General features: G+C 37.5%; 1 protein-coding gene across 3 annotated transcripts in view; it reads right to left on the bottom strand.

Annotated features, from left to right (window-relative positions):
- Positions 1 to 25,192, bottom strand: part of GRM5 (glutamate metabotropic receptor 5) — a 530,110-nt gene that overhangs the window by 50,022 nt on the left and 454,896 nt on the right. For all 3 annotated transcript variants that reach the window (XM_043579975.1, XM_043579974.1, XM_043579976.1), the window contains exon 8: positions 4,348 to 5,287. In XM_043579975.1, coding sequence (XP_043435910.1) covers positions 4,348 to 5,287 — 940 coding nt within the window. The remainder of the gene's footprint in view (positions 1 to 4,347; positions 5,288 to 25,192) is intronic.

Here is a 25,192-nt window from a genome sequence, read left to right as displayed (position 1 = left end):
GCATCTACTGTCCTACATCTACTGCTCCAAGAGTGTGTCCTAACTTTTGGAAACACGGTCACTATAATCTCGGGAGGTATTATTTTCACTCTAGAGTATGAAATTAGTGCCATCTTCAAAATGGAGCCCTAGCTTTCTGTCATCAGATATGGAAGGGATATGCATAGGCCTTTTCAAACAGGGCCCAGACCCACTCTGGGTTTCTAGGAGCCCACTTCTCCATGTAACAGATGTAAGAAAGCAGAACCAGGCTGGGTCCTGCATAGCAGCTGCTTTTCCCCAGAGACCTACAGTCAGAGAGTTAAGTTAACTACTTAAGCCCACCATAGATCCCAATAGATAGGTTTATGGGCATATTACAGAATTCAAGTCTGAGAAGCCCAACTAATGAAAGTAATTTAGAATAAAATGTGAAAATACTAGAAGCTCTGAGTTCACTTGTTTCCCCATTATTTAAGCCCTAGAGGTAGATAATGTTATACATACTGGCCTTTATAAAATAAAAGGGAAGATAAATGCATACATAACCAGTTATGTCTTACAATGTGATAAATACTATATTAAGATTCTAAACATCTTGGTGTTGGATAACAGAGATGAAATACTTCATATGAGAGCTCATGGGAAACACAGAGGAAAATCATTTTAATTTGGATCTAATTTATTTTTTAGGGTTATAACTTAAAAGAAGGGGACAGGGGATTGTGTGATGCAAGGGTATTATAGTTTTTTCTGGCCTTTCTTCTATCGAAAGCAGGTTCCAGTCTGAGTGTGCTGGTTAAGGGCAAAAAGAAGTCACTATATAATCAGACTATAACCTGTCTCAGCTATAATCATACAGACCAGCATCTGACAAGACTGCGTGCAGAAAACCCAACAATTGCCAAAGGTCCCTCCTTATTCTCTTTGATGTTTTCATACTCAAATAATGCTGAATGCAAAATCCAATCATCAAGGACTACATGGCCATGTAACGAACACAAGTTAAAATACTGCCACAAATCTCGAGAATTTCTGTTTTCTATTGGCACTATTAGTGAATTTTGTTATTTATGTTGCCCCTTGTTTACTGAAGTATAAATAAAATAGTTGAAAATGTAACCTAATGTTACTAGAGGTATGTTAGAATTATAGCAATGCATCATCAGATCAGTGGATGGGATTAATGACCTGATTCTTGAGCAGAAACTGAGGACCACAGGAGTGCAGGAGATATTTATAATACAGATCACAGTAGGCTTAATGTTATAAAAGGTGGTAGAACCACCAGGGGATAGTAGTACAGGGGATGCATTACTACCTTGCCAAATTTATTTGCTCAATAAATATACCAAAGATTATTTAGTGTCTTCTATGTGTCAAGCACCCTTCTTGGGACTTCCAGGCACTGGAGGCACAGCAATGACAAGATAGAGAAGGCTCTCACTCCCAAGGAGCTTATTCTGCTTAAATTAGGATGAACGGTATCCTCTACAATCTGGCAAGGAACTAGACCATGTAAAAATGGAGATACTCTGGAAGCTCAGGCTGTGTAATTAATGTGTCTATAGATCTATACTGCCTTTTATGATGCTCTCTTCATTATTAGGATCATCTTGTTTGCATACCTGACACAGAAGTTTTCAGGTGTGGAAGAAGACTGACAATTGTTAACGTAGTTAAAAATAATAGCAAACAAACACTTAAGAAGTGCTTCCTGCATGGTATACACTTTACATGTATTTACTCGTTTAGTCTCATAACCACTGTGTGAAGTCTGTATTTCATTATCTTCATTCATCAGAGGAGGAAATTAAGGCATAGAGAGGTTAACTGATTTGCCTATGGTCCCACAGCTGGTGGGCGATGCTGCCAAGGTTCAATCCCAGAGCTGCCTAGCTCTGCACTCCGATATGTTCATTGAAATATCTACTGTGTACCTGGCCTTTACACATATATTATTTCTTTCACTCTTTTACAATCCTCTGAGGTAAATGATATGATCTTAACGTGGCAGATGAAGAAACTAAGCCTCAGACAGAAGAAATGGCAGTGGCAGTATTCAGACTCAGGAGAAACTGGCTACAAAACCATGTTCTTCACCACTGCTCCACACTGTCTAAGTAGCCTGCCCTAATGAGTTTCTGGGGTGCTTAGGCACAAGCTCACAATTCTATCCCTCTGGCAACCTGTTTTTTTTTTTACCTATCAGGATGGCTTGGAAGACACAGGATGCCTTGGAAGGTGCCTTGGAAGGTACCTTGAACAATGTACATATTACTTGAAGAAAGAGTTTAAACAAAGGCTGGTAAAATTGAAGTTTGAAAAATACATTTTCTCGGGGCGCCAGGGTGGCTCAGGTGATTAAGTGTCCGACTTCAGCTCACAGCATGATCTCACGGTTCGTGAGTTTGAACCCCGCATCGGGCTCTGTGCTGACAACTTAGAGCCTGGAGCCTGCTTCAGATTCTGTGTCTCCTTCTCTCTCTGTCCCTCCTCCATTCACACTCTGTCTCTCTCTCTCTCAAAAATAAATAAATGTTAAAAATTAAAAAAATATATATATAATACATTTTCTTAGACAAAATAAAAGGCTGATCTTGCAGAAGTTTCAGAAAAAGAATATTTTAGGGAGGGAGGAGTTAAGAAAGCAGATGGAAAATATTCTGGCAAGTTAAATATATGAAGGGCCTTCTGTGGACAGACCATGATATTGTCACAATTTATTGAAGTAGGAGAAGACACTGTTGTTTTCCCCAAGATTTACAATTTAGTTAAATACCTTGAACAATGTACATGGAAAGCAATGAGAGGCATACAAGAATTAGGAAAAAAAAATAAAAGAGGCAAGGATAGAAGTTAATAATGCAAATGAATTAAGCTATGTGATTAAGTATTCTGAGTGCTTTTCAATCCTCAGAAGACATGATATCTTTATCATCACCATTATTCAGGCTTTGAAGAATTAGGGCTGATGGAAAGGTGGGACTTTCCATGCAGGCTAAATGATAGTATAAGAGAACTGTTCAAGCAATAATATTTAGCTATTTATCTTCCACTTGTAAGTGGTTTGTCTTCCACTTATTTATCTAGATTTTAGGAAAATTGTCAAATCTCTGTAGAGTGAGCAGATAATGTTCTGACTAGCTCTTCTGACTGATATGCCCTTCTTAAATGGAGGAAGTCCTTATTCCCAGTAACACCCTATGTAGCCTTTTTAATACCTCCCAATTTGTTCCCAAGCCACTGATCTCTTTGCCCCCATACTGGGAAGTTATTAGTTGAACTAATTTCATATCAGCTGTGCACAGAGGCCACCGTCTCCCCTTCCTCAGAGAAGCAGGGAAGGAGCAAGTGATTACTAGCCAGGCTTACCACTGGTGTGAATCTGAGCAGCTCTATGGGATGATAGGTTACACTTTCAGTTCTTAAGAGTCTGTCATACTTAAACAGACTTTAAGGAACCACACTTCTCTGGGACAACATGGAATATAGTAATCTATGCTGCCAGTATTCTCCAGATGTTTATTAAAGATACAGATCTTAATTGGCTAAAAAAAAAAAAGATGATCTCATTGCCTTTTGAAGTGCTATAGGCGTCATTTATCACTTAGAGAAGTGCCTCACATAGGGGTAAATCATTGGCTGTTGGCTTATTTGCAGATAAGAGGTGACCAATAGCTACTACCTAGGATACTGAGCATGAAGGATGGGGTTAGGACTGTGGGCCACAATGGGAAACTGGCTAGTTGTTTAGGAAGATTATATGCAAAGTCCCTTTGTTTTGACCCTTTCAGATTCTTAGACATTTCCTTAAGAGTTCAAATTGCCCATTAAGAACTAAAATATAAATTCTACATTCACATACCTCTATGGGATGAACAGTCAAGGACTCTGCTGAGCTTGGAAAAGGTTCAGGCACATAACGCAGTCAGGTGTGTGAGGTTCTTGGCACTCTGTGCTCAGCATTGATCTTTGTTAACAATAAATTCTCTACTGTGTTCTGGGAACTAGAATTTGGTCCACTATGTTCCTCTGTACCCTCCGGACCTGGAGGTCCTTTCCTTGGCTTAATGACTTAACCGTGCTCTCCCTGTCCCCTTGGACCTCACTTCTCTTTTGCCGAAACTCTGCTTTTGTTCCTTATCTCAACTTCTCTGTTTCTGGCTTTGGCATAAGTAACTGGCTCTACATCCAATTAACCCCATGAAAACCATTCAATGAGAAGGCCAAGGCCCCTTTCCCAGCACCCTGCCTCCCACAGTTTTCATTCACTCAGATATTTTACACTTAAAAGACCCAGGAAGCAAATGCCACTGCTTCAGCTACAGGGACCAGTGCCCCACACCTCCCCCCCACAACCTTTACCTTAGGGTTTCCCCAGAGGAGCCCCTCCTCTTCCATAGGTTGACTAGGCTGCTGGACCTGCTGGCTGCTGAGGATGACTTGCCATCCCCCACATGCATGCGCACCACGGTAGATGTGGTGAAGGCGCTGCGCACGTTTCTCTCCGGTTTGGCCAGGATGATGTACACTTTTGGCACAAACATGCAGCCCAGCGCCACTGTGGCACTGAGGCTGACTGAAAAACACATGGTGATGATTTTGTAGTTGCTGCCAAAGTAGATTGGCACAAAGGCCAGCCATATGATGCAGGTGGTGTACATGGTGAAGGCGATGTACTTGGCCTCATTGAAGTTAGCTGGAACGTTTCTGGTCTTGAAAGCATAGAAGGTACAGCTCAAAATCAGCAAACCATTGTATCCAAGAGGAGTGACAACTCCTAGGTTGGTGGTATTACAAATCAGGTAGACTTCACGAATGCTTGGGTAGTCATGCATTATATCAGGAGGCTCCATTATAAAGAGGGCAACGATGATGCCCAACTGAATGCATATGAGGATGAAAGCAATCACTAGCTGGGCACAGGCACTCATGAACCTGGGCTTTTTGGTACAGATCTTTTTCTTGCTGCCAGCCAGGATCCTTGCAATACGATTGGTCTTGGTTACGAGGGCTGAGTAGCTCATGGCTGGAGAAAGACCAATACCAATTCTCTGAAGGTAGCAATAAATCTGTTTGGGCTTTGCAATGAGGCAGAAGGTACATAAGTAACCCAGGCAGATGCCAGCAAGGATAATGTAGCAGAGTTCCCTGCTGGAGGACTTGACTACTGGAGTATCACGGTAAATGATGAAGACTGCAGTAACAAATAGGGTGGCCAGCAGGCCGAGGCAGGCAAACACAACAGCGGCAATGGGTTCAGGGTCACCCCAGCGAAGATACTGTACTGGGATCAGATCACAACCTGCAGAGACACAGACACATATTGGGAAAAAAAAGGAAGAAACATTTACTTGGGTCACTTGTGCCTAAGTTACAAGCAGCTGCCAATGACCCTTTCACTTTGACTACAATCTGCCTTCTAATCTCAGTCTCCTATAGTACTCATTTCTTCATATATTCATTCATAAAATATTTATCTTTATAGTATTAAACACAGACTCTGGGATAGGAGCTGTTCTCGGTTCTGAAAACAAAATGGTGAAGAACATGTTCTTTGCTCTCATAAAAAATAATTGGGGAGGGAGTGCTTCTAAATAATTACTTACAACTGTGATAAAGGCCATTAAGAAGCACAGCATGGTTCCTGACACTGTGTAAGCAATAAAAGCCTCCTTCAACAGGAATTAGCAAATGGAAGTGTTGGTTTGGCTGAGTTTGGGGATTCAGTAGGTTTGGCACACAGAGATTAATTGTAAGGAAAGAGCTAGGGGGCATTGGAGGCACAAAAGGAGGCCACCTACCAAGTGTAATGGGTGGCCTAGATAAGGCTGGGAGGTAGGCAGTAAGGGATCTTGCAGTGCAGAGAGTCCTAGAGTAATAGGAAGTCATGGGAGGGATCTATGTACAGGAGAGTAATGGCATGGTCAGACCTGTTTTAAATATTCCTTTGGTTGCTGTGTGGATTTGGAATGAGATAAAAGTGTGGACATATTTGAAAATTATTTGAGGCAATATAGAGAGTTTAAATGGATGTGGAGCTACGTGAGAGGTCAAGACATCAAGGATGGTAATCATTGGATCCATCTATGCTGTCCTTGAATCCACTGTATAGAACAGTTAGGATTTTCAGAGAACTCTATGGTTCCAGTGTTATCAAGAGAAGACACTTTAAAAGAAAAGAGGGAGGCAGGAGAGGAAAAATGACCCCAGAGACAAAAAATTGGCCTGTGTGGGAAGTGCCAATACTCCTAAAATTATTTTCAACTCATGGCTTGCAGGTTTTCATATCACTTCATTACACATCAGAAAAAAGTGACAAAACTTGGCATCATTTAGGTTATGCCTTCTTTTCACATTTCTTTATTTAGGAGTGTGGTCCAAACTGGGCTACACACTGGAATCACCTGGAGACATTTTTTAAAAATACTGTGGCCTGGGTCTCAGTGTTAAGTTTCTAATTTAATTGGTCTGAGTATCAGGAATTTTAAAAGACACTTTAAGTGCTTCTAAATGTGCAGCCAAAGATGAGAACCACTGCTTTAGCCACATTTCTGTGTGTGTGTGTGTGTGTGTGTGTGTGTGTGAAGTAGTATGTGTTACATTTAATAGAAACATAAAAATAAAGGAACTATCTTGAGCGAGTAGGAAAGGAATTAAACAATCTGGAGCACTGGATATTTGAGGAATATTTTACTACTTGCCAACAAATATCCATTCTCTCCTTTATTCTCAGCAACATATCTCCAATTTCAGTTGGGGATAGTAAAGGGTGCAACTAAAACACTACATTTTCCAGCAACCTTTGTAGTCCGATGTGCTATGTGATGGTGTTTTACCCAGAGAGATGTAAGCCAGGAACTCCTTAAAGGAACGTGACTCATCTTGGAGAGTACCCTTTTTGCCCTTTCTGGCTTTCTCCTTCTCCTGCCTGGAATATAAACATGGTGGCTAGAGCTCCAGCAGTTACCTTGGAATATAAGGTAACTAAGGACAGAAAATGTGTTCTGAGTTTTGGAAGAGAAAAAATAGAGGGAGCCTGAATCCCTGTTAACTATGGAACCCCTGACTAGATCTAGACTATGTATATCACATTTACCTTGTTTAAGCCACTTGATATATGCAGCCAACCCAAATCCTAATTGATATAGGTGTAAGATTTTTCTATTAAATTCCCATTACCCATGATCAAGGGTGTTGTAGTAAGTGGTTTTGAATACTAATGGTTACTACGGGGTACGGGAGATGACAATAAGTACTGGTAGTAAAGAAGCATTTGGTTCTTTCAAAATACGCCTAAAAGCAGCTCTTATAAAAAGGAAACATTCTCTGTCCCTTATTTCTGCCTTGCCTGTCTCTTTCTTCAAGATCTCAGATTTCAAACAGTACCATTAATATTATTGTTAAATTCATTATGGGGTTTATTGATTTTTAATTTTTTAAATGTTTATTTATTTTTTGAGAGAGAGAGAGAGCGAGAGAGAGCAAGCGCTTGAGCAGGGAGGGGCAGAGAGAGAGGGAGGCACAGAATCTGAAGCAGGCTTCAGGCTCTGAGCTGACAGCACAGAGTCCAATGCAGGGCTCAAGCTCACGGACAGTGAGATCATGACCTGAGCCAAAGTCGGAAGCTTAACGGACTGAGCCACCCAGGCATCCCAATCCATTATAGGTTTAATAGAATTTGTGAGTTAGCATAGAATTTTCAGCACAATTTACAAAATTGTTTCTATGGAAAAATGCATTCTTATTTTAAAAACTTGATTATTTAATATTGAAACAAAGTGCTTTTAACTTAAAAAATGTAGATGGCCTAGACTAAATATAATTATTTTGCATAATGTCATTAATTATAAATAAACACATATCTCATTGCTAATGAACATACCTGAATCCTTATTTTTAGGCATATATGTTTACATATACTGATTATATGTTGGGATTCAATATTTGAGGCTTTAGTATACAATGGGGTTTAGTTTCATACTTATATAGATTTGTTCCTTGCAGAGACTATTTTACAACAGAAAAATAGGTATTAATCACTCCTCCCCTTATTTTTCCATAATTGTTTGTTTAGAACACATATATTACAATGAAATTTATTATCTACTATAGTTAATTCTAAAGGGTCCTGTTTCTCCTCCTAGGTCATGAGCTATTAATGTCCACAGTAACTTACTGGTATAGGAAGCATGTTATGTGGTACGTGAAGTGGGAATCCTTTCATTAGCTAAAGATAATGAACTGAAAAAAAATGTATAAATATTTATTACTTTTTTCTGCTGCTCTGCTAAATCTTAATTGCTTTTGTATAGATATAATTAGCACCGTAATTCTAAATGTTCTCCCGTGACAGCATTCACCACTATTTTTACATCAAACATATTCTTGAACTCTTCCTATGTAACCCATTAACATCATGTCTGAAACTAAAGAAAACCTCATCAGATACATACATAGGAAGAAATGTACATAAGGCATGCCTCTAATGTGGTGTGAATATTTTCACAAATTTACAAGAATTTATACATTCAAATGCATGTTTTTTTTCATTTAATGTGAACCACTCAGAAGACTTTATGTTTAGTTTAATGATGCTGCCATTGCACAAAATACTTTTGTAACTATTCTCTCGGAATAGAAAATTGGATTCTGATTAGAGTGTTATAATCACTGAATCTTATAATTGGATAAGTTCTTAGAGTTTCCAAAAACGGATGTGCATCACAATCACTTGCAGAGTCTACAAAAATACAACTCAAGGGCCTAACTTAGGGGATTTTTAATCAGTACATTTGGGATAAGACAAAGGAATCTTATTTTGAATAAGCAAGCTCAATGATTATACAACTGATCATTGGTCCTTGGTTGGCAGCCCAACCATAGACTATTAATGCAGTGTGTGATTTCTCATCCAGTGTGTGAATGTCTTACATGATAATTCTAAGATGTGATCACCCTAACCCTACCTACAACTTTCCATAAACTATATTGTCTCAGGGCCAGGATTAGGCATGGAGGAAGATAGATTAGAAAAACCATAGGTCAGGATGACAGGTGGAAGTTGGAGGTAAATAAACTGGTTAGAAGGATATCACAAGAGGATAGTCATGGGATATAGGGCAAAAACTAAGTCATTGTACTCAAGGAAACACTGGGCTGGTAAAGACATTTTAGACCTAGCATTGAAAAAGATTATGAGGCAGACAGAAGAGTCAGGAGAGAGGCTTTTAACCAAGTTGACAGCAATGCTATTAACTAAGATGAGGGCTGCGGGAAGAAAATAGTCACATTTTATGAGGATGATATCTAGTTCCAATTTGGACATGTTGTGTTTGAAATGTCTATGAGTTACTGAGTAGGTAGAAGCAGAGGTATATAAGAGATATCAGGGTGGAAGTTATAGCTTTAGGAATCATCTGTTTACAGGTGGAAATAAGAGACATGGAAATAAAGGCAATTAATGAGGAAACACACAGATATTGATGAGAGCAAAGCCTAGAAGTCTGGCATAACACCAATATTAAGGAATGGCATAGGAAGAACATATGTCAGGAAGACATAAGGTAGACCAGCTGAAAGGAAAGAAGTGTATCAGAAGTCAAAGGAAAGTGGTCAATTGGATGGCCCACCACACCCTTCTCTAACAATATAATTCAAGTTTTCTTTTTTAAAAAGCCTTTACAGGGGGATCACACAAAGCTTTGAGCTTCATGTTTGCAGATATCTCTTCTGGGGATATATTTTTCTCTTATATCTTTCCCCTTTTACTACTGTTAGATCTACAGTATTTATTTGAACAAGGTGGTATCCTTCCATTGCTATATTCCTATCATGGAACATATTCTTCCAAATATCAGAATAATGCTAATTCTATTATGAGATAAATTAAAATTCTCATTGATTACTACCTCTTCTGTGTGCATTAGTTTACAAACATCTGAATGCCCTGTTATTTTTCCTAAATCTTTCTTTATTTCCTTCTTAGAATTACTGGGCATTTTTTCCATTGATTTTTTTTAAGTCCCTCTTTCCTTCTTTGTATAATGGTAAGTTACTGGAAGTAGTCTTAGTGTACTGGTCAGTTACTACATACTAGCAGGATATATAAAGTTTAACTAAGAATGTATTTATCTACCTATCTATTTTACTATAAATTTAATCAATTTAGCATATGTTATGTTTTAGATTAAAGAATCTTGATCATGTCAATGAAGTTCCCTCCTGGCAAGCATATTAGAGTTTCATAGATGGTGCACAACATTGCAGTCCTTTCTAGAAATGCAGATGATAAATACACTAGAAAACCAAAACCTATTTTCTGATAACATCTATTTAAGTAGCTATCTACTTCTCACTGTCCTCCTCTTTCATGCTTGATTCTTATTCTGTGGTTCTCTAGTATAATCTATCCTTGCATAGCTTGAAGTGATATATATTGAAAATACAAGAGGCTTTCTTTTTAAAGGTAGAGTGGACTGCCAAAACTGTATTATCCACATTTCGTCTTGTGATTCCAGGAATGTGCTTTCCATACCTCTAGTGGGAGAATGGATACTCCACTGATTTCCTGAACACTTAAAAACAATATGACTGCTTAGCAATAACTAGCACACATGCTTATTTTGGGGGGCAATAGTCCTATAGGATTAATATTCCTGTAGTTAATAATTCCTAGACTATTACATTTTCAAATCCCATTCCAGGTGTCTGTTTATACAGAAGGAATGAAGAGTCAAAGAACCTGGGATGGATTGCTGATATTCTATAAGTAAGCTAGGGAGGAACTCCTTAACAAGCTCCATATATTTTTTATTTTTATTTTTAAATTATTTTTTTAAATTAAAAAAATAATTATTTATTTGTGAGACAGAGAGAGACAGAGCATGAACGGGGGAGGGTCAGAGAGAGAGGGAGACACACATTCTGAAAGAGGCTCCAGGCTCTGAGCTGCCAACACAGAGCCCAACACAGGGCTCAAACTCACAGACCATGAGATCATGACCTGAGCCGAAGTCAGACACTTAACTGCCTGAGCCACCCAGGTGCCCCAACAAGCTCCATATTTTTGGAGGAAAGGAAGTTACTGAGAATCTCTGAGAATCAAATGGATGTGTGCTCAGCTGCTGGTCAGGCCATTTCAGGTATACAAAACTGATATGGGGCTGTTGTAGGACTATCCTTTGATACACGAGCTATAGATCTACCCAGGGTACAAGGTGTTGACTGGTGACGAGTATCATGCTTATTTCAGTCTGTTCCATCCATAGACCATTTGTCTGTCTTTACTCCTTTCTTTACTTGCCTAGATTTTGATTTCTAGGATGTTGATCTGATGATCTGAGATACCAGAAGAATGTAGACAGAATTCTTTCTGCATTGTTCATATTCCTGATCTTTTGAGATATAGATTAGATAGGTATAGATATAGATATAGATATAGATATAGATATAGATATATAGATTTATTTATTTATCACTTCCACGGTTTAGAAAAATTAGAAGTGGTATGCATGTGTGTGCGTGTACGTTATATTTAGGTACTTCATTTTTCTTTGTAGCACTTACTATAATGTCATCTATCTTGTGTGTATTTGTGAGAGAGAGAGAGAGAGAGAGAGAGAGAGAGAGAGAGAAAGATTATATTGTTAAGGTTTATCCTCCTCCTTTGATATAACACTCTGAGGTTAGGGAATTTGTCTTGTTTGCTCACAAATGGATCCCTGGTACAGTGCCTTATTCATATAGTTAACATAGCAATTCAGAAATTAATATATTTACATGTAATGAAAGTTTATAATTTTCATCCTGGTGTATGGATCAAGTCATTTTCGCAAACCTTTGTTGTTGCCTTTAAAAAGTCCCAAGTTACAGACTCTTGGTTTCCATTATAGATAGAAGTCTAAATTCAGTGCATTACACCTGAATTTTAGAGTAAAGATTCTGGTAACCAGAGAGAGTGAAACTAAGTATGTCAAGAGCTTACTTCTGCCTAGAGGTGACTTGTTTCACATTGGAAATATTCCTGGTACTAACTTGGCAATGATAAATGCTTTATGATTGATGAATTAATCCAACTATGAGTAACTCACTGGATCTGAGAATCATGGGTGGAGAAAAGAGAAAGGCAGTATACAGAAGTCATTCATTAATAAGTGCCATCTAACTATAAAGTTCAGATTCACTCTTCTCAAGAAGGCTGTTAATTGTAACATGTTTTACTTTAGGCCAGAAAAGTTCTCAGTGAGGAAGGCTTACTCTAGAGTTGATTGATTTTTACTATTATAATCATGAAACAAAGCATACCATGATTACTCCCTGAAATAAAAATTTAGTCTGTATCCAAAATATTGGGTAAGTTATATCTGAAACTGCCTCAATAGGAAGCCACCCCATTCCTGTTTATGCCAGCATTACAAAAAGGAGGGAATTGGCTTTTATTGAGTGCCTACTATATGTCAGGTGTTCTCTTAGATATTTTAGTAATCTTCATAATAAGCAATAAGGTAGGTATTATTATTTCTATTTTATAATAGAATCATATAAGGTTTAATAAACTAACTTTTTTGGGATAAAAATCCTGTGGGATTTCTAATTGATTAATGGATGCTATATTAGGAGAGAGAAACTGATCAAGTGCCTCTTTGAAAGGGGTCTTAAGGCTACTTAGTAGGAAGGAGAATCATGATCAACAGTGTCAGCCCATGAGCAAGGAGGGGCTGGTGGTGGCATACATATTTGATATTTGTTATCCTCACAAAAGTCCCTGCCTTCTTCTGAGAAATATCATGGGTTCAAACTCATCGGCAATGTTCTCATCCTGGCACACATGTCCTACACTGCTGGACCAGAGACACTGATTTTTAAGTTGTTGCTTTTGTGTCCCTAAAGCTTTCTAGTGTAGAATTTTTTTTGAATGGGCACCAAATCCCCAAGGATTGATTGTGAGATATTTCTAACATTGCCACATTGGGGACTCACATCTATCCATTTATTATTGGATCCAGCCTATATCATGCCTTTCATGGTTTATTGAATATTTTTGTTTTAGATTCCCTTAATAAAATCCCCTCAGAGAGCTGACAACTCAGGGCTATAGCTTTTATTTAGTTTTTATTTTTGTTCTTTTATATTGGTTATATTTAATAGGGGAGTTTGAAATTGTATGCAAAGATTTATTTCATAATTAAAGCATAAAGGATGATTTAATGATACTGCAGAGTACTAAGGGGAAGGATTATCATAGATGCACATTTGTAGGGAACAGCTTTGAAAAATATGACTTCCGGTCATACTGCGGATGAACAAGAGAGGAAAAACACAGTGTATGAATTTAAATAGTAAAATGTGCTGATTAGAATACTTTGCTCCATTTTTACCTTTCCCGTCTCCCTTTTCACTAGCTAACTCCTCCTGACTCTTTCATTTGACAGATCCTCTGAGGATGGCTTTTCTGATTTCCTGACCCCAAAGGGCAGGTTCCTCTCAGGTGGACAACCTCTTGGGCCTGTGTCTATCACAGCACTTCCACATTTTTTTTTTTGCACATAGTAGCACAACTATCATGCTCATAGTGAGTTTGCATGTCCATTTTACCTGGTAGACTGTGAGAAATTTGAGAGCAGGATGCTGCACCTTTGCTTTTGTACTGGGCTTAGCACACAATAGGGAGTTAAACAGGTTGAATGAATGTGTGATTACATTAAAGAAGAAGAGGGACACAGAAGACTGAAACTGGACCACTTTCTTAACACCATACATAAAAATGAACTCAAAATGGATGAAAGACCAAAATGTGATACAGGAAACTATCAAAGTCCTAGAGGAGAACACAGGCAGCAACCTCGTTGACCTTGGCTGAAGCAACTTCTTACTAGACCACATCTCTAGAGGCAAGGGAAACAAAAGCAAAAATGAACTACTGAAAATTCATGAAGATAAAAAGCTTCTGCACAGTGAAGGAAACAATCAACCAAACTAAAAGGCAGCCTATGGACTAGGAGAAGATATCTGCAAATGACATATCTGATGGGTTAGTATCCAAAATCTATAAATAACTTATCAAACTCAACACCCAAAAAACAAACAACCCAGTTAAGAAATGGGCAGAAGAGGGCCAGACACATGGAAAGATGCTCAACATCACTCATCGTCAGGGAAATACAAGTCAAAACCATAATGAGATACCGCCTCACACCTCTCAGAAGGGCTAAAATTAACAACACAGGAAAGAACAGATTCTGGCAAGGACCAGAGAAAGGGGAACTTTCTTATGCTGTTGGTGGGAATGCAAACTGATGCAGGCAGTGTGGAAAACACTATGGAGGTTCCTCAAAAAGTTAAAAATAGAACTACCTTGTGGTCCAGCAATTACACGACTAGGTATTTACCAAAAGAATACAGAAATACTGATTCAACAGGGCAGATGCACCCTGATATTTATAGCATTATTATCAACAATAGCCTAATTATGGAAATAGTCCAAATGTTCACTGACTCTTGAATGGATGAAGAAGGTATGTTATACACACACACACACACACACACACACACAGGAATATTACACAGTCATCAAAAATAATGAAATTTTGCCATTTGCAATGACATGGATTGCGCTAGAGTACATTATGCTAAGAGAAATAAGCCAGATAAAGACAAATACCATATGATTTCACTCATATGTGGAATTTAAGAAACAAAATAGATGAACATAGGGGAAGGGAAAAAAGAGGGAGGCAAACCATAACAGACTCAGCTATAGAGAATAATCTGAGGGTTGCTGGAGGGGAGATGGGTGTGGATGGGTTAAATGGGTGGTGGGCATTAAGGAGGGCACTTGCTGTAATGAGCTCTGGGTGTTGTATGTCAATGATGAATCACTAAATTCTCCTGAAACCAATATTACACTATATGCTAACTAACTAGAATTTAAATAAAAATATGAAAAAATTTAAAAAATAAAAAAAAAGAGGGACAATTGAAGAATCGGGAGACATGCACTTTATTTTCAACTTACATACAACTATTTCCTGTGAATGTGAGACTTTTACTCAATTTAAGTCTCAATTTTTCTACACATGAAACAGAAATGATACAGAATTCCAATCCTTTCTCTTGCCTATAGTGAGAGCTTTAATCTAGAGAAATTCTTGTAGAGGAATTCATGTATGAGAAATTAAAGACTGATTACCTGAAAAGCATCAGTGAAGCAATTTGTAAGGACTGAGTCCACAAAATGCTTAAAAGTATTTTTGTGTTTGGGGTGCCTGGGTGGCTCAATCAGTTAAGTGTCTGACTTTGGCTCAGGTCATGATCTCACAGTTCATGAGTTCCAGTCCTGCATTGGGTTCTGCACTTATAGTTCAGGGCCTGCTTTGGACTCGGTGTCTCCCTCTCTCTGCCCCTCCCCTGTTTGTACTCTCTCTCTCTCAAAAATAAATAAACATTTAAAAAAACCCTACTTTTTTGTGTTTTCCTAGAATAAAACATTAAAGTCATTCCTTTAAAACCAATAGACTATTAATAAAGTTATACATATATATTATCAGCTGTAATGAGTGTTTTACAATTCATTTATATTTATTTCTATTAATTTTCTGGCTTCCCAGGCCCTTTCCTCTGGTTTTAGTCAGACTCTTATGATTTTTTTTTTTTTTGCAAATAATCTGCATAGTGGAAGGCATTTTCCTCCTGTATGGCTGGTCTTCCATCAAATTGTTCAGAGGCTTTCTGATTTTATGACAGAAGTTTTGCTGGTCCCACAGTATTCCTTCTGTGTTCCCATAGGCCCTGTCACATGGTCTTGATTATTATTATTATTATTATTTTTTTTTTTGCCTTGGAGATATGTGAGAAATGTTCTAAGGCCTGGGCTTACTTTATATTCCCTAAGGCTGGTTGCAAAATTACATGTATACTCTGCCTTTGATTTTGCCCATCGTTTCTCTTCCCAAGCCTACTAATTCCTGAATTTTAAGAGTCATAATATTGTATTTCTTTTTCTTCAAGATTTTATTTAAATTCAAGTTAGTTAAAATATAGTGTAGTATTAGTTTCAGGGGTAGAATTTAGTGATTCATCACTTACATATAATACGTAGTGTTCATCCCAGCAAGTGCCCTCTTTAATGCCTCTTGTCCATTTAGTCCATCCCCCCATCCAACATCCAACGCTTCTCTAGCAACCCTGTTTGTTCTCTGTATTTAAGAGTCTCTTATGGTTTGCCTCCCTCTCTGTTTTTATCTTATTTAATTTTTCCTTCCCTTCTCCTATGCTCATTGTAAGTATTTCTTTTTTTTTCAAACACTTTTTTTAATGTTTATTTATTTTTGAGAGAGAGACAGAGCATGAGTGGGGGAGGAGCAGGAAAGAGACACAGAATCCGAAGCAGGCTCTAAGCCCTGAGCTGTCAGCACAGAGCTGGACACGGGGCTCGAACCCACAAACCATGAGATCACGACCTGAGCCAAAGTCGGACGCTTAACCGACTGAGCCACCCAGGTGCCCCTCATTGTAAGTATTTCTTAATTGAGTCACCAGCATATATGTTATTAACTAAAATGCTCATGTTTACTATAAAAAGAAAATATAGGAACAGAGATTATTGGGGCCAGATGAATGCCTTGTCCTACCATCAAGGAGATTAAAGATGTTCACCTAGCACAACTACAGCATGCCACTCACTTCTCCGTTCAGTGCATATTATTGAGCACCCACTCCATTCAAGGCACTTGGCCTGTGCCACGATGACACAAAAACAGTCATTTATTCCTTTAAACCGTGTCTTGGTCAAACACTCGGGCTCTGTGACTCTACTCTTTAGGCACTGTGCCGAGCACTATATACATACCTTCTTTAATACCCCACACTCTACTAGGTAGGCACCATTATTTCATGCATTTTTAATTAAGACAAGTAAGGTAGGATTGGAGCTGGAGAGCATTTGAAGTGAAAGGAACCACAGGAGGAGAAAAACAGATGTGGAAAAAAGAGGAAGAAATGTAAAGAAACGGGTGAAATGCAGAAGTCAGGTGTGCAAAGCCATATCTCTACAGCCTCATAACAGAGCGTCATAAGAGAATTATAATATTTCTGGCAATTACTGCTGAGAGTTCAAATGGGAAGTCAGTAAAAGCTTTAGGAGGGAAGATCATAATCCCTTCCTGCCTCCATCTCAGGGGTTAGAATGAGGACCATATAAAATAACATGTGACTTGAAGAGTGGCATGATAATTATGAAGTGAGAAAAGGAGGAAAAAGAGTATATGCATAAAATAGTAGTGACTCAACATCTGCTAAATTGCCTGTGTGTTTTATTAGATTGTCCTATGTTCTGGGGAAAAGCCAGGCCCATTTCATCTTTCTAGCCTGTTTATATATACACAGCCCCAAGTAAATGGTATTATATTGCCTTAAATTGTTTGTAAGTACAAGGCAGCACATATGCTCTCTAAATTTTTCACTTGACTTAATGTGATTTTTAAGAGGTGGCAAGATAGGAGACATTTATCTGTTTCATATTACTCATATAATATACCAATGCTTTATGATGCATTTTCCAAGTGGGGTAGGTAATGTAGTGGTAGTCACTGTGTTATAATGTTTTATGTTGTTGGGGGGAAATGTGATAATTTATTTTGGGTAAGCTATATTTATCAAAAACTGAAATCAATGAAACCACATGATTTTCTTCAGTCTGGTTATATCAGAGTGGTTTTTGACCAAGATGACATCGTTTTTAGCCACAAATTTATCATTGTGAAGAAGAATTCAATGCACATTTTTCATTGCATGGTTTTTGGCAAGATGAAAACTGGCTTATGTTCTCTTTGAGACTTATTTTGAGAAGTTTCTTTGAGAGAGAGCCTTTTAGCAATTTTATTTCTCCTGGCACAAATAGTGTTACATTTATAAATACTCCAACTTTTTGACTTATTTGGTGGGATAAACATATTTATCAGTTAATGAAAATTAAGAATTTGGAAGAGTAAGAAGGCATTTTACAATTTTTTGATGTATGAGCCCTGGAATTTCATTACAAAAAATCATTGTTCTTTTCAGCATGAACTAAAACAGCTTCATCAAGCTCATTATTTGAAAAGGACAACTGCACAAAATTTTTCATTACATTTTAGAGATCCTTTCAGAAAGGATCCAGTGATTCATGCTCATTTCCATATTGCCTACAGTATCGTATCAAAGAAAAAGCAAAAGTTTTATAAGGGCTTTTACAGTAAGGCTTGAACCTTATTTCTGTTACTTTACTGTGCTTTACAAGCACAGATATTTTACATTTTCAACCTCGGTTTTCTCTAAAATGGAGATAATGATTCCAACCTTTTTGGAGGATAAGGGAGATTAGCTGGCAGAACACAAAATTCCTATTAAAATGGGTGTCAGTTACTCAACACATGGGGATTTGTTTCCTTTCTTCTATTCTGTAATTGGTTTATTCAGCAAATATTTCTTGAGTATCTATTATGTTCTAGGAGCTTCATATTCCAAAGTGAACATAGCATGCAAGAAAAAAGAAACCCTACTCTTTAGCTTAATAGTCCAACTGGGGATACTGACAATATGCATATGATCAATAAAAATAAATTAATACATAAACAAAATAATAGAATAAAAGGTTATATGTGAATGTAGAAAATCAGAGGTAGAAAAGGGTAAGGAGGAATAACTGGTAGTATTAAACAAGTTGCTCAGAGTAGACATTTGGATAAGGACTTGGAGGAAGGAAGGATAATACTTTGGGTGTTGGGGATAGAATATTCCAGGCAGAGAGAACAACTCGAACAATGACCCTAGGCTAAGAGCCTTTTAGGTGATTTGACAGAAGAAAAAAAGGACTAAAGTGTTAGGGGAAGGGAAGATGAAGTGAAGGGGAAAGTACTCCAGAGATATAACAAAGGGCCAGATTACATAGAACATAAATCTGCAAGGACTTTGACTTTGAATGAGATAGGAAACCATTGCATGTTCTTAGACAATGGAGTAGCATGATCTGGCTTACCTTTCAAAAAGCTTTCTCTGTTTAGGGTATTAAGAAGTGGCTGTAGGTAGGGGCAAGGGTAGAATCAGGAATACTACTTAGGAGGTATTTCAATAGTAAAGGTAATTAATGATGATTTCTAGGACAAGGGATCTTACAGTGGAGGTAGTGAGAAGTGGTAGAATTCTGTAATTGAAGAGTCAGTGGAATTTCCTCATTGATTGATTACAGGACATGAGAGGACTCAAAAGATGATTCCAAAGTTATTGGCTTGAGCTACTGAAAGAATGGATTTGCCATCAGGTAAAATATAGAATGCTAAGGGACAGAGCAGCCTTGGGTATGAGGAAGATAAAGACCTGGATTGCATCTGTGGAAATGTAGAATTTGGGATATCTATTAGACATTCAAATAAATATGTCTGGTAGGCAGTTGAATATTCAAGTGTGGAGACTAGATGAGAAGTTGGGACTATATATTTAAATTCAGAAACTTCTTCAGTGTATAACTGAGAATAATAACATGAGACTGGGTAAGATTACCAATGAAGCAAATATAGATAGAAAAGACTGAGCCCTGGGACCCTCCAAAATGCTATCCTTAGTTTTATTTCAAACACATAGCTGGATATAAATGTAAAAATGCTGAAGGCGACAGATGCTAGATCCCTTTGGGGAGGATTAAAAATATATTTTTTTCTCTTGTGATTGAGAAAAATAGAAGTGGATAATGATGCCTTCAATGAAACCAGAAAACTTTTGATTACTGAGAGTGATTTAAAAAAAAAAAAAGATGCTCTCTCCCTCTCTCTGCCCCTCCCTTGCATGTACTGTCTTTCTCAAAATAAATAAAAAACTTGCTATAAAAAAAAGGGGGGGGGGGGGCGCTGGGTGGCTCAGTCAGTTAAGTGTCTGACTCTTGATTTCCGCTCAGGTCATGATCTCACATTTCATGAGTCTGAGCCCTGTGTCGGGTTCTGTGCTGATAGTGCAGAGCCTGCTTGAGATTCTCTCTTTCCCTCTTCCTCTGCCCCTTTCCTGCTTACTCTCTCTGTGTCTCAAAATAAACAAATAAACTTAAAAAATGCTATAAAAAAGATGGCAAATGCCTTTTAGTTATGGCTCATGACTACTTTTCTGGGGTTTTCAGATCACCATTAACCCACTGTAATCCATTCATTTAGAATCAGAAGGCCTAAGAAGAAAATCTGAGTAACCTTAAAGGAAATGCTTATAATAGTTATAACAGTTAGTTCAATGGCTATTCTGTGCCATTCACTGGGCTAGACAGTCATTGATTTAAAGGATCTTACTTTCAAATGTGGAAGACACCCCATAGAGAGAGATTGGAACCTTTTCCAGATTTTATCATTCATTCAACTTCAATCAATTAATCTATACCTGTATTATTTTCTCATCACTATATCTTTTAAAATTTTATTAATACTAGACTGATAGTATAACTGAACTGTTAACAGGTACTGAACTACTTGCATACTATTTAATTTCTCCAATAATTCTTTGAACTAATTACTGCTATTACCTCCATTTTATGTAAGCTCATTTTATGAAGCTCAGAGAAGGAAATTTGCGTAAAGTCACACAACAAATCGCTGATGGAGTATAGATTTGAACATGGATATGTCTGACTCCAAAGCCTTTTGATTTAAACCACTATGCTGTTGACAGAAAATAGAGATGAATTGTTACAGACATGTCATGCACACAGCCAAAATTCTCATCTGTATTTTTTTATACTACATTTGTCATAAATTCACCTTCCGTAGTTTGTATTGGTGTTTATGTAGCAAACTTAAGGAAAATCTAGAAGGTGCTTAGAGATCTGGTAATTGCATTGTTAAACAAAGTAGTTACTTTCTTTTACCTCTGGTCACCATTATGATGTTTGGTCTTTAGAAAAGGATAGTCCCCATAATATCAGCTTTGTAAGAAGGGCAAATGTGAAATAGTGCTATACTCTTTCCTGAATAGCTTTGTTATTTTGGAAAAAGTATTTTCAGACACATTCCTCAGATATGATATGTTGTAACATTACTTAGAGTATTTTTCTACTGCTTGAAAATTCCTCTCCATTTTACCTGGTTAACTTCTCATTTCACATGCATTAATTCCATTTCCTTCCAGAAGGTACTACAGAACTGGCTAATTTTCTCTTCTCAGTGTTCCTGTAGTAATCACTGCATACTCTCATCCTAACACTTTCCTTCGTCCTTTGTTCCTTTCCTTTGTTTATTCATCCATTCCTTTATTTCCTCTTCTTTTTTTTAAGTTTATTTATTTATTTTGAATGAGGGAGAAAGTGCAATTTGGGGAGGAGCAGAGACAGATGAGAGAGAGAGAATCCCAAGCAGGCTCCACACTGTCAGCACAGAGCCTGATGTGGGGCTCAAACTCAGGAACCATGAGATTATGACCAGAGCTGAAGCTGGATGCTTAACCAACTGAGCCACCCAGGCACTCCTCCTCTTCTTTCTTTTATTCTTTTCATTGGACAAACATTAAATCAGTTTCTACTATCTGCTTGGCATATTTAATATATTAAGTTGAAATTGCCTCTTTATTTGTATATTTGTCTGCCCAGGCCCTGGGATACTTGAGGGTGGGAATTGTATCTCCATGATCACTGTGTCCAGTGCCCAGTGCTATGTTTGAACCTTGTTAGAACTATTTGCTCATGAGTACTATCCTCTGTGCCGCCAGTGAACCTGCCATATGGTTCATTTATAGCATGTATCATATGTTATACTCTTAATGCAATTATTTAAGTCAGCCCTCTTCTGTTATGGACATGTGATTCTATATAAATGGAAAGTCAGACACCTTCCATTTACATCTCTATCAGTAGAATTTAGCACAAGTTGACAACAGTATAAAAACTTGATAAAAGAACTTTTGCTGAATGAATGATAGAATAATCAGCTTGTATAACATATATTCCTATTCAAATTTTTCTCTAACCCAGAAGCCAAGAAATTAGGTTCACCATTATGAAAACCTGTTCCATTTTTAATATTAACAGAAACTATTTATTACAATTGTAGTGATAAAAATAAACATATTTCTCATCTAAACTCATAACAAATCTACCCTAAATAATCAGAAGCAAATGATATTCAATACATGGCAATAATTTTTTACCCCTTTCCTCATCTAGATTGAATTGTAATAAATAGGCAGCACATTTTAAATGAAAATATCAGAGTGACTTGGAGATAATTAACATATCACCGGCTTGAAAGCTGAATTTTTTTTCTTTTCTATGGTTTTCTGGAAAAAAACAAAAAACATAAAAAACAAAAACAGGACTCCAAAACTTGATTGTGGAGAAGGGAACGTGGTAGGGCATAATACGGTACAATCACAGTACTTAGGCTTGATTTTCCACTAGTTTGGTCAATTAGTCACTAGTTTGAGCAGTTTACAGAATCTTCCTGGGTCTTAATTAATTCAATTATAAAATAATAATATCTACCTCATAGGATTCAAAAGGATAATGCCTAAGGTAGTTATAATTTTTGGTAATGAAAATCAATCCTCCCTATGATTTTTTTAATGTACTTATTTATTAAAAGGCAAAGAAAAGGGGTGCCTGGGTAGCTAAGTCAATTAAACATTAGACTCTTGATTTCAGCTCAGGTCATGGTCTCGTGGTTCATGGGATTGAGCCCCACATCAGGCTCTGTGCTGACAGCACAGAACCTGCTTGGGATTCTCTGTCTCTCTCTCTCTCTCTGTCCCTTCCCCCCCCCCCTCTCTCTCTCTCTCTCAAAAATAAATTTTTAAAAAAGGCAAAAAAAACCTCCCAAGAAAAGTGGGACAAACTGAGGAACGCAAATGAAGTAATTATTTGTAAGAAGAAAGTATCTGAAATGCTGGAGTTATAAAACTTGTCAGTGTTTTGTCCCCTTGGAGCTCATCCTCCAATCCCTCCCAGGTTCCCACCAACTCCCTTTTGTTTGACTCTGTTCTCTTTTTCTCCCTTAATGAATATACAAAGGTTTCAACCTCCAAAGCAATTAGGTAACTGAGGGAACCAAAGAAACTTCCCAGAGAATGTTCCTATTGACATTAAAATGCTGATAGGCACTGCCTTCCTTCTATTTTACAGCTTTGCCTTTAAAATGAATAAAATACATTTCTTTATAAGTGAAAAGCAGGAATTCATTCTAACTTCCTGTCATAAAGCTTCTCACTGAGTTACTTTTTGAAAGTCATGTTGTTTTTGCTTTTTCCTTTCAGTTGGGTTTGATGGAAGGTTGCCAGAGTTGGCAAACCCACCTGAAAGGGTTTCTGTGGCTTGGGCTTTAGACTAAGGAGCCAAAGATCTGCTACTTTTAACCTAACCCAAATTCTTTGAGAGAAAACAAATTAAAGATTCTTTCTAGGACAGTTTTTGCATATATCTGGTGGGGAATGGTGTGCAATGAAGAAATTGTCTTGGCAGAGGCTGTTAGGGAATTCTCTGAACACTGAACCCAAATTGTTGCCTTCCACTATTCCCCTCAGCCCCCCTTACTTGCTCCAGCCAGATTATACTTTAGTTACTGTCCTCTCTCAGGGAAACAATTACCTTCTCTTTTTGATTTTAATTCCTAATCAGATCTCTTCGTTGCTCTTTATTCCCACTACATCATCATAGTCCAAAAGGCAAATAGATTCACATTGTGATCTGCAAAATTTCATTGCTGTGGTTTTCTCTTACCGCCTTTTAAAATCCCAATTCTAATCTTTATTTTTAAATTGTATCTTTCAGTACTCAGTATTTAAATAGCTCAACTAGTATGAAGTGTCTTAAGTTATAACGATTGTAAACATGCAGGGAATTACAGAACAAACATAAAAAAAATCTAGATTTGGCAAACAGTGATATTTCGTCATGATTGTTGCAAATCAAACACACACAGCTTACAGATAAAATTGAAACCTCTTTCCTAACTCCCACCAAACTCCCTCCCTTCTATCTCTGCAGATTAAACCACTACTCTGAAATCACTACCCTTCCTGTTCATGCTTTTAAGCATATTCACTCTCTACATTGCTCTTTGTATACTATTCATAAAACAGCCCACCCTGTTTGCATTTCCTTTCTTACTCAGTTTTTGGATATTCCTGGAGGTGATAATTGCCTTGTTTGAAACTATTCTTTCCACTAGAATGTAAACATCATAAGGGCAGGGAATTTTGTTTTGGTCATGGGAATATTTTCAGCCCTTAGAACATTGCCTGGGACAGAGGAAGTGCTAGGTATATATTTGTTGAACAAAGGACTAAATGATTAAATAATGGTTTTTAAATTCCATTAGAATAAACTTCAAAATATTTCCCATGACTTGCAAAGCCCTCCAAGGGTTGATCTTGGCCTCGCTTGTCTGTCTTATTCCCTCCACCCCATACTCTGGGTTGTCCTCAGTTCCTGTATTCTATATCCCAAACACTCTTCTCCTCATTTCAGTTTGGCCAATGTCCACCTTTACTTTAATTCTTGCATGTACTCTGTCCACTGGGGCAAATTTTCATCTCATCTAAGTTGCTTCCACTGATTCAGGATCTTATGGCATTCTGGTCCTCCCTGTTGTTAACACTCAACATCTTATTATTCTCTGTCAATATTTAGGAAGATAATCTCTTTGAGGGCAGGGATCCCATTTATCCTTTTCACTGCTAACATAGATAAGAGTGCTAGACAGAGAATAACTACTTTGTTCTCAATGGATTAGGGACACTGTCTATGTTGCACCCTCATCCTCCAGTTTTAAATCTAAATTTTATTTTAGTCTTCCTGGTTTTCATGCCAAATTCTCTTTCTCTGTCTTCCTAATTCCTAGTTCCTGGTTCCTGATAATTTATGATAGCTATTAAGAATATAGATAGCTTAAAATTTATTTTAATGGCTTTATTGATGGAAATGTGTGCTCATAACATAATTCAATATTATATGCATACACATATATGTGTGTATGTGTGTGTATGAAGAAGTAACCCATAGTCCCAGCGCTCACATACATGTTTTCCTAACAGTGAGTAACCTTCATTTCAGACATCTTTCCATTAATATATACATATATACAAACATATGCCTGAATATATAGACATTAATGTCAGTTGTTTGCCACATCTAGTTTGTTTGTTTGTTTGTTTTTTCTAAATAATCATTCAGTTGTTAGTAGGCTCAAATCTCTTAACCACACTAACAGTC

The sequence above is a fragment of the Prionailurus bengalensis genome, chromosome D1, assembly GCF_016509475.1.
Source record: "Prionailurus bengalensis isolate Pbe53 chromosome D1, Fcat_Pben_1.1_paternal_pri, whole genome shotgun sequence".
Taxonomy (NCBI): Eukaryota; Metazoa; Chordata; class Mammalia; order Carnivora; family Felidae; genus Prionailurus; species Prionailurus bengalensis.
This window is presented reverse-complemented; position numbering and strand designations above follow the sequence as displayed.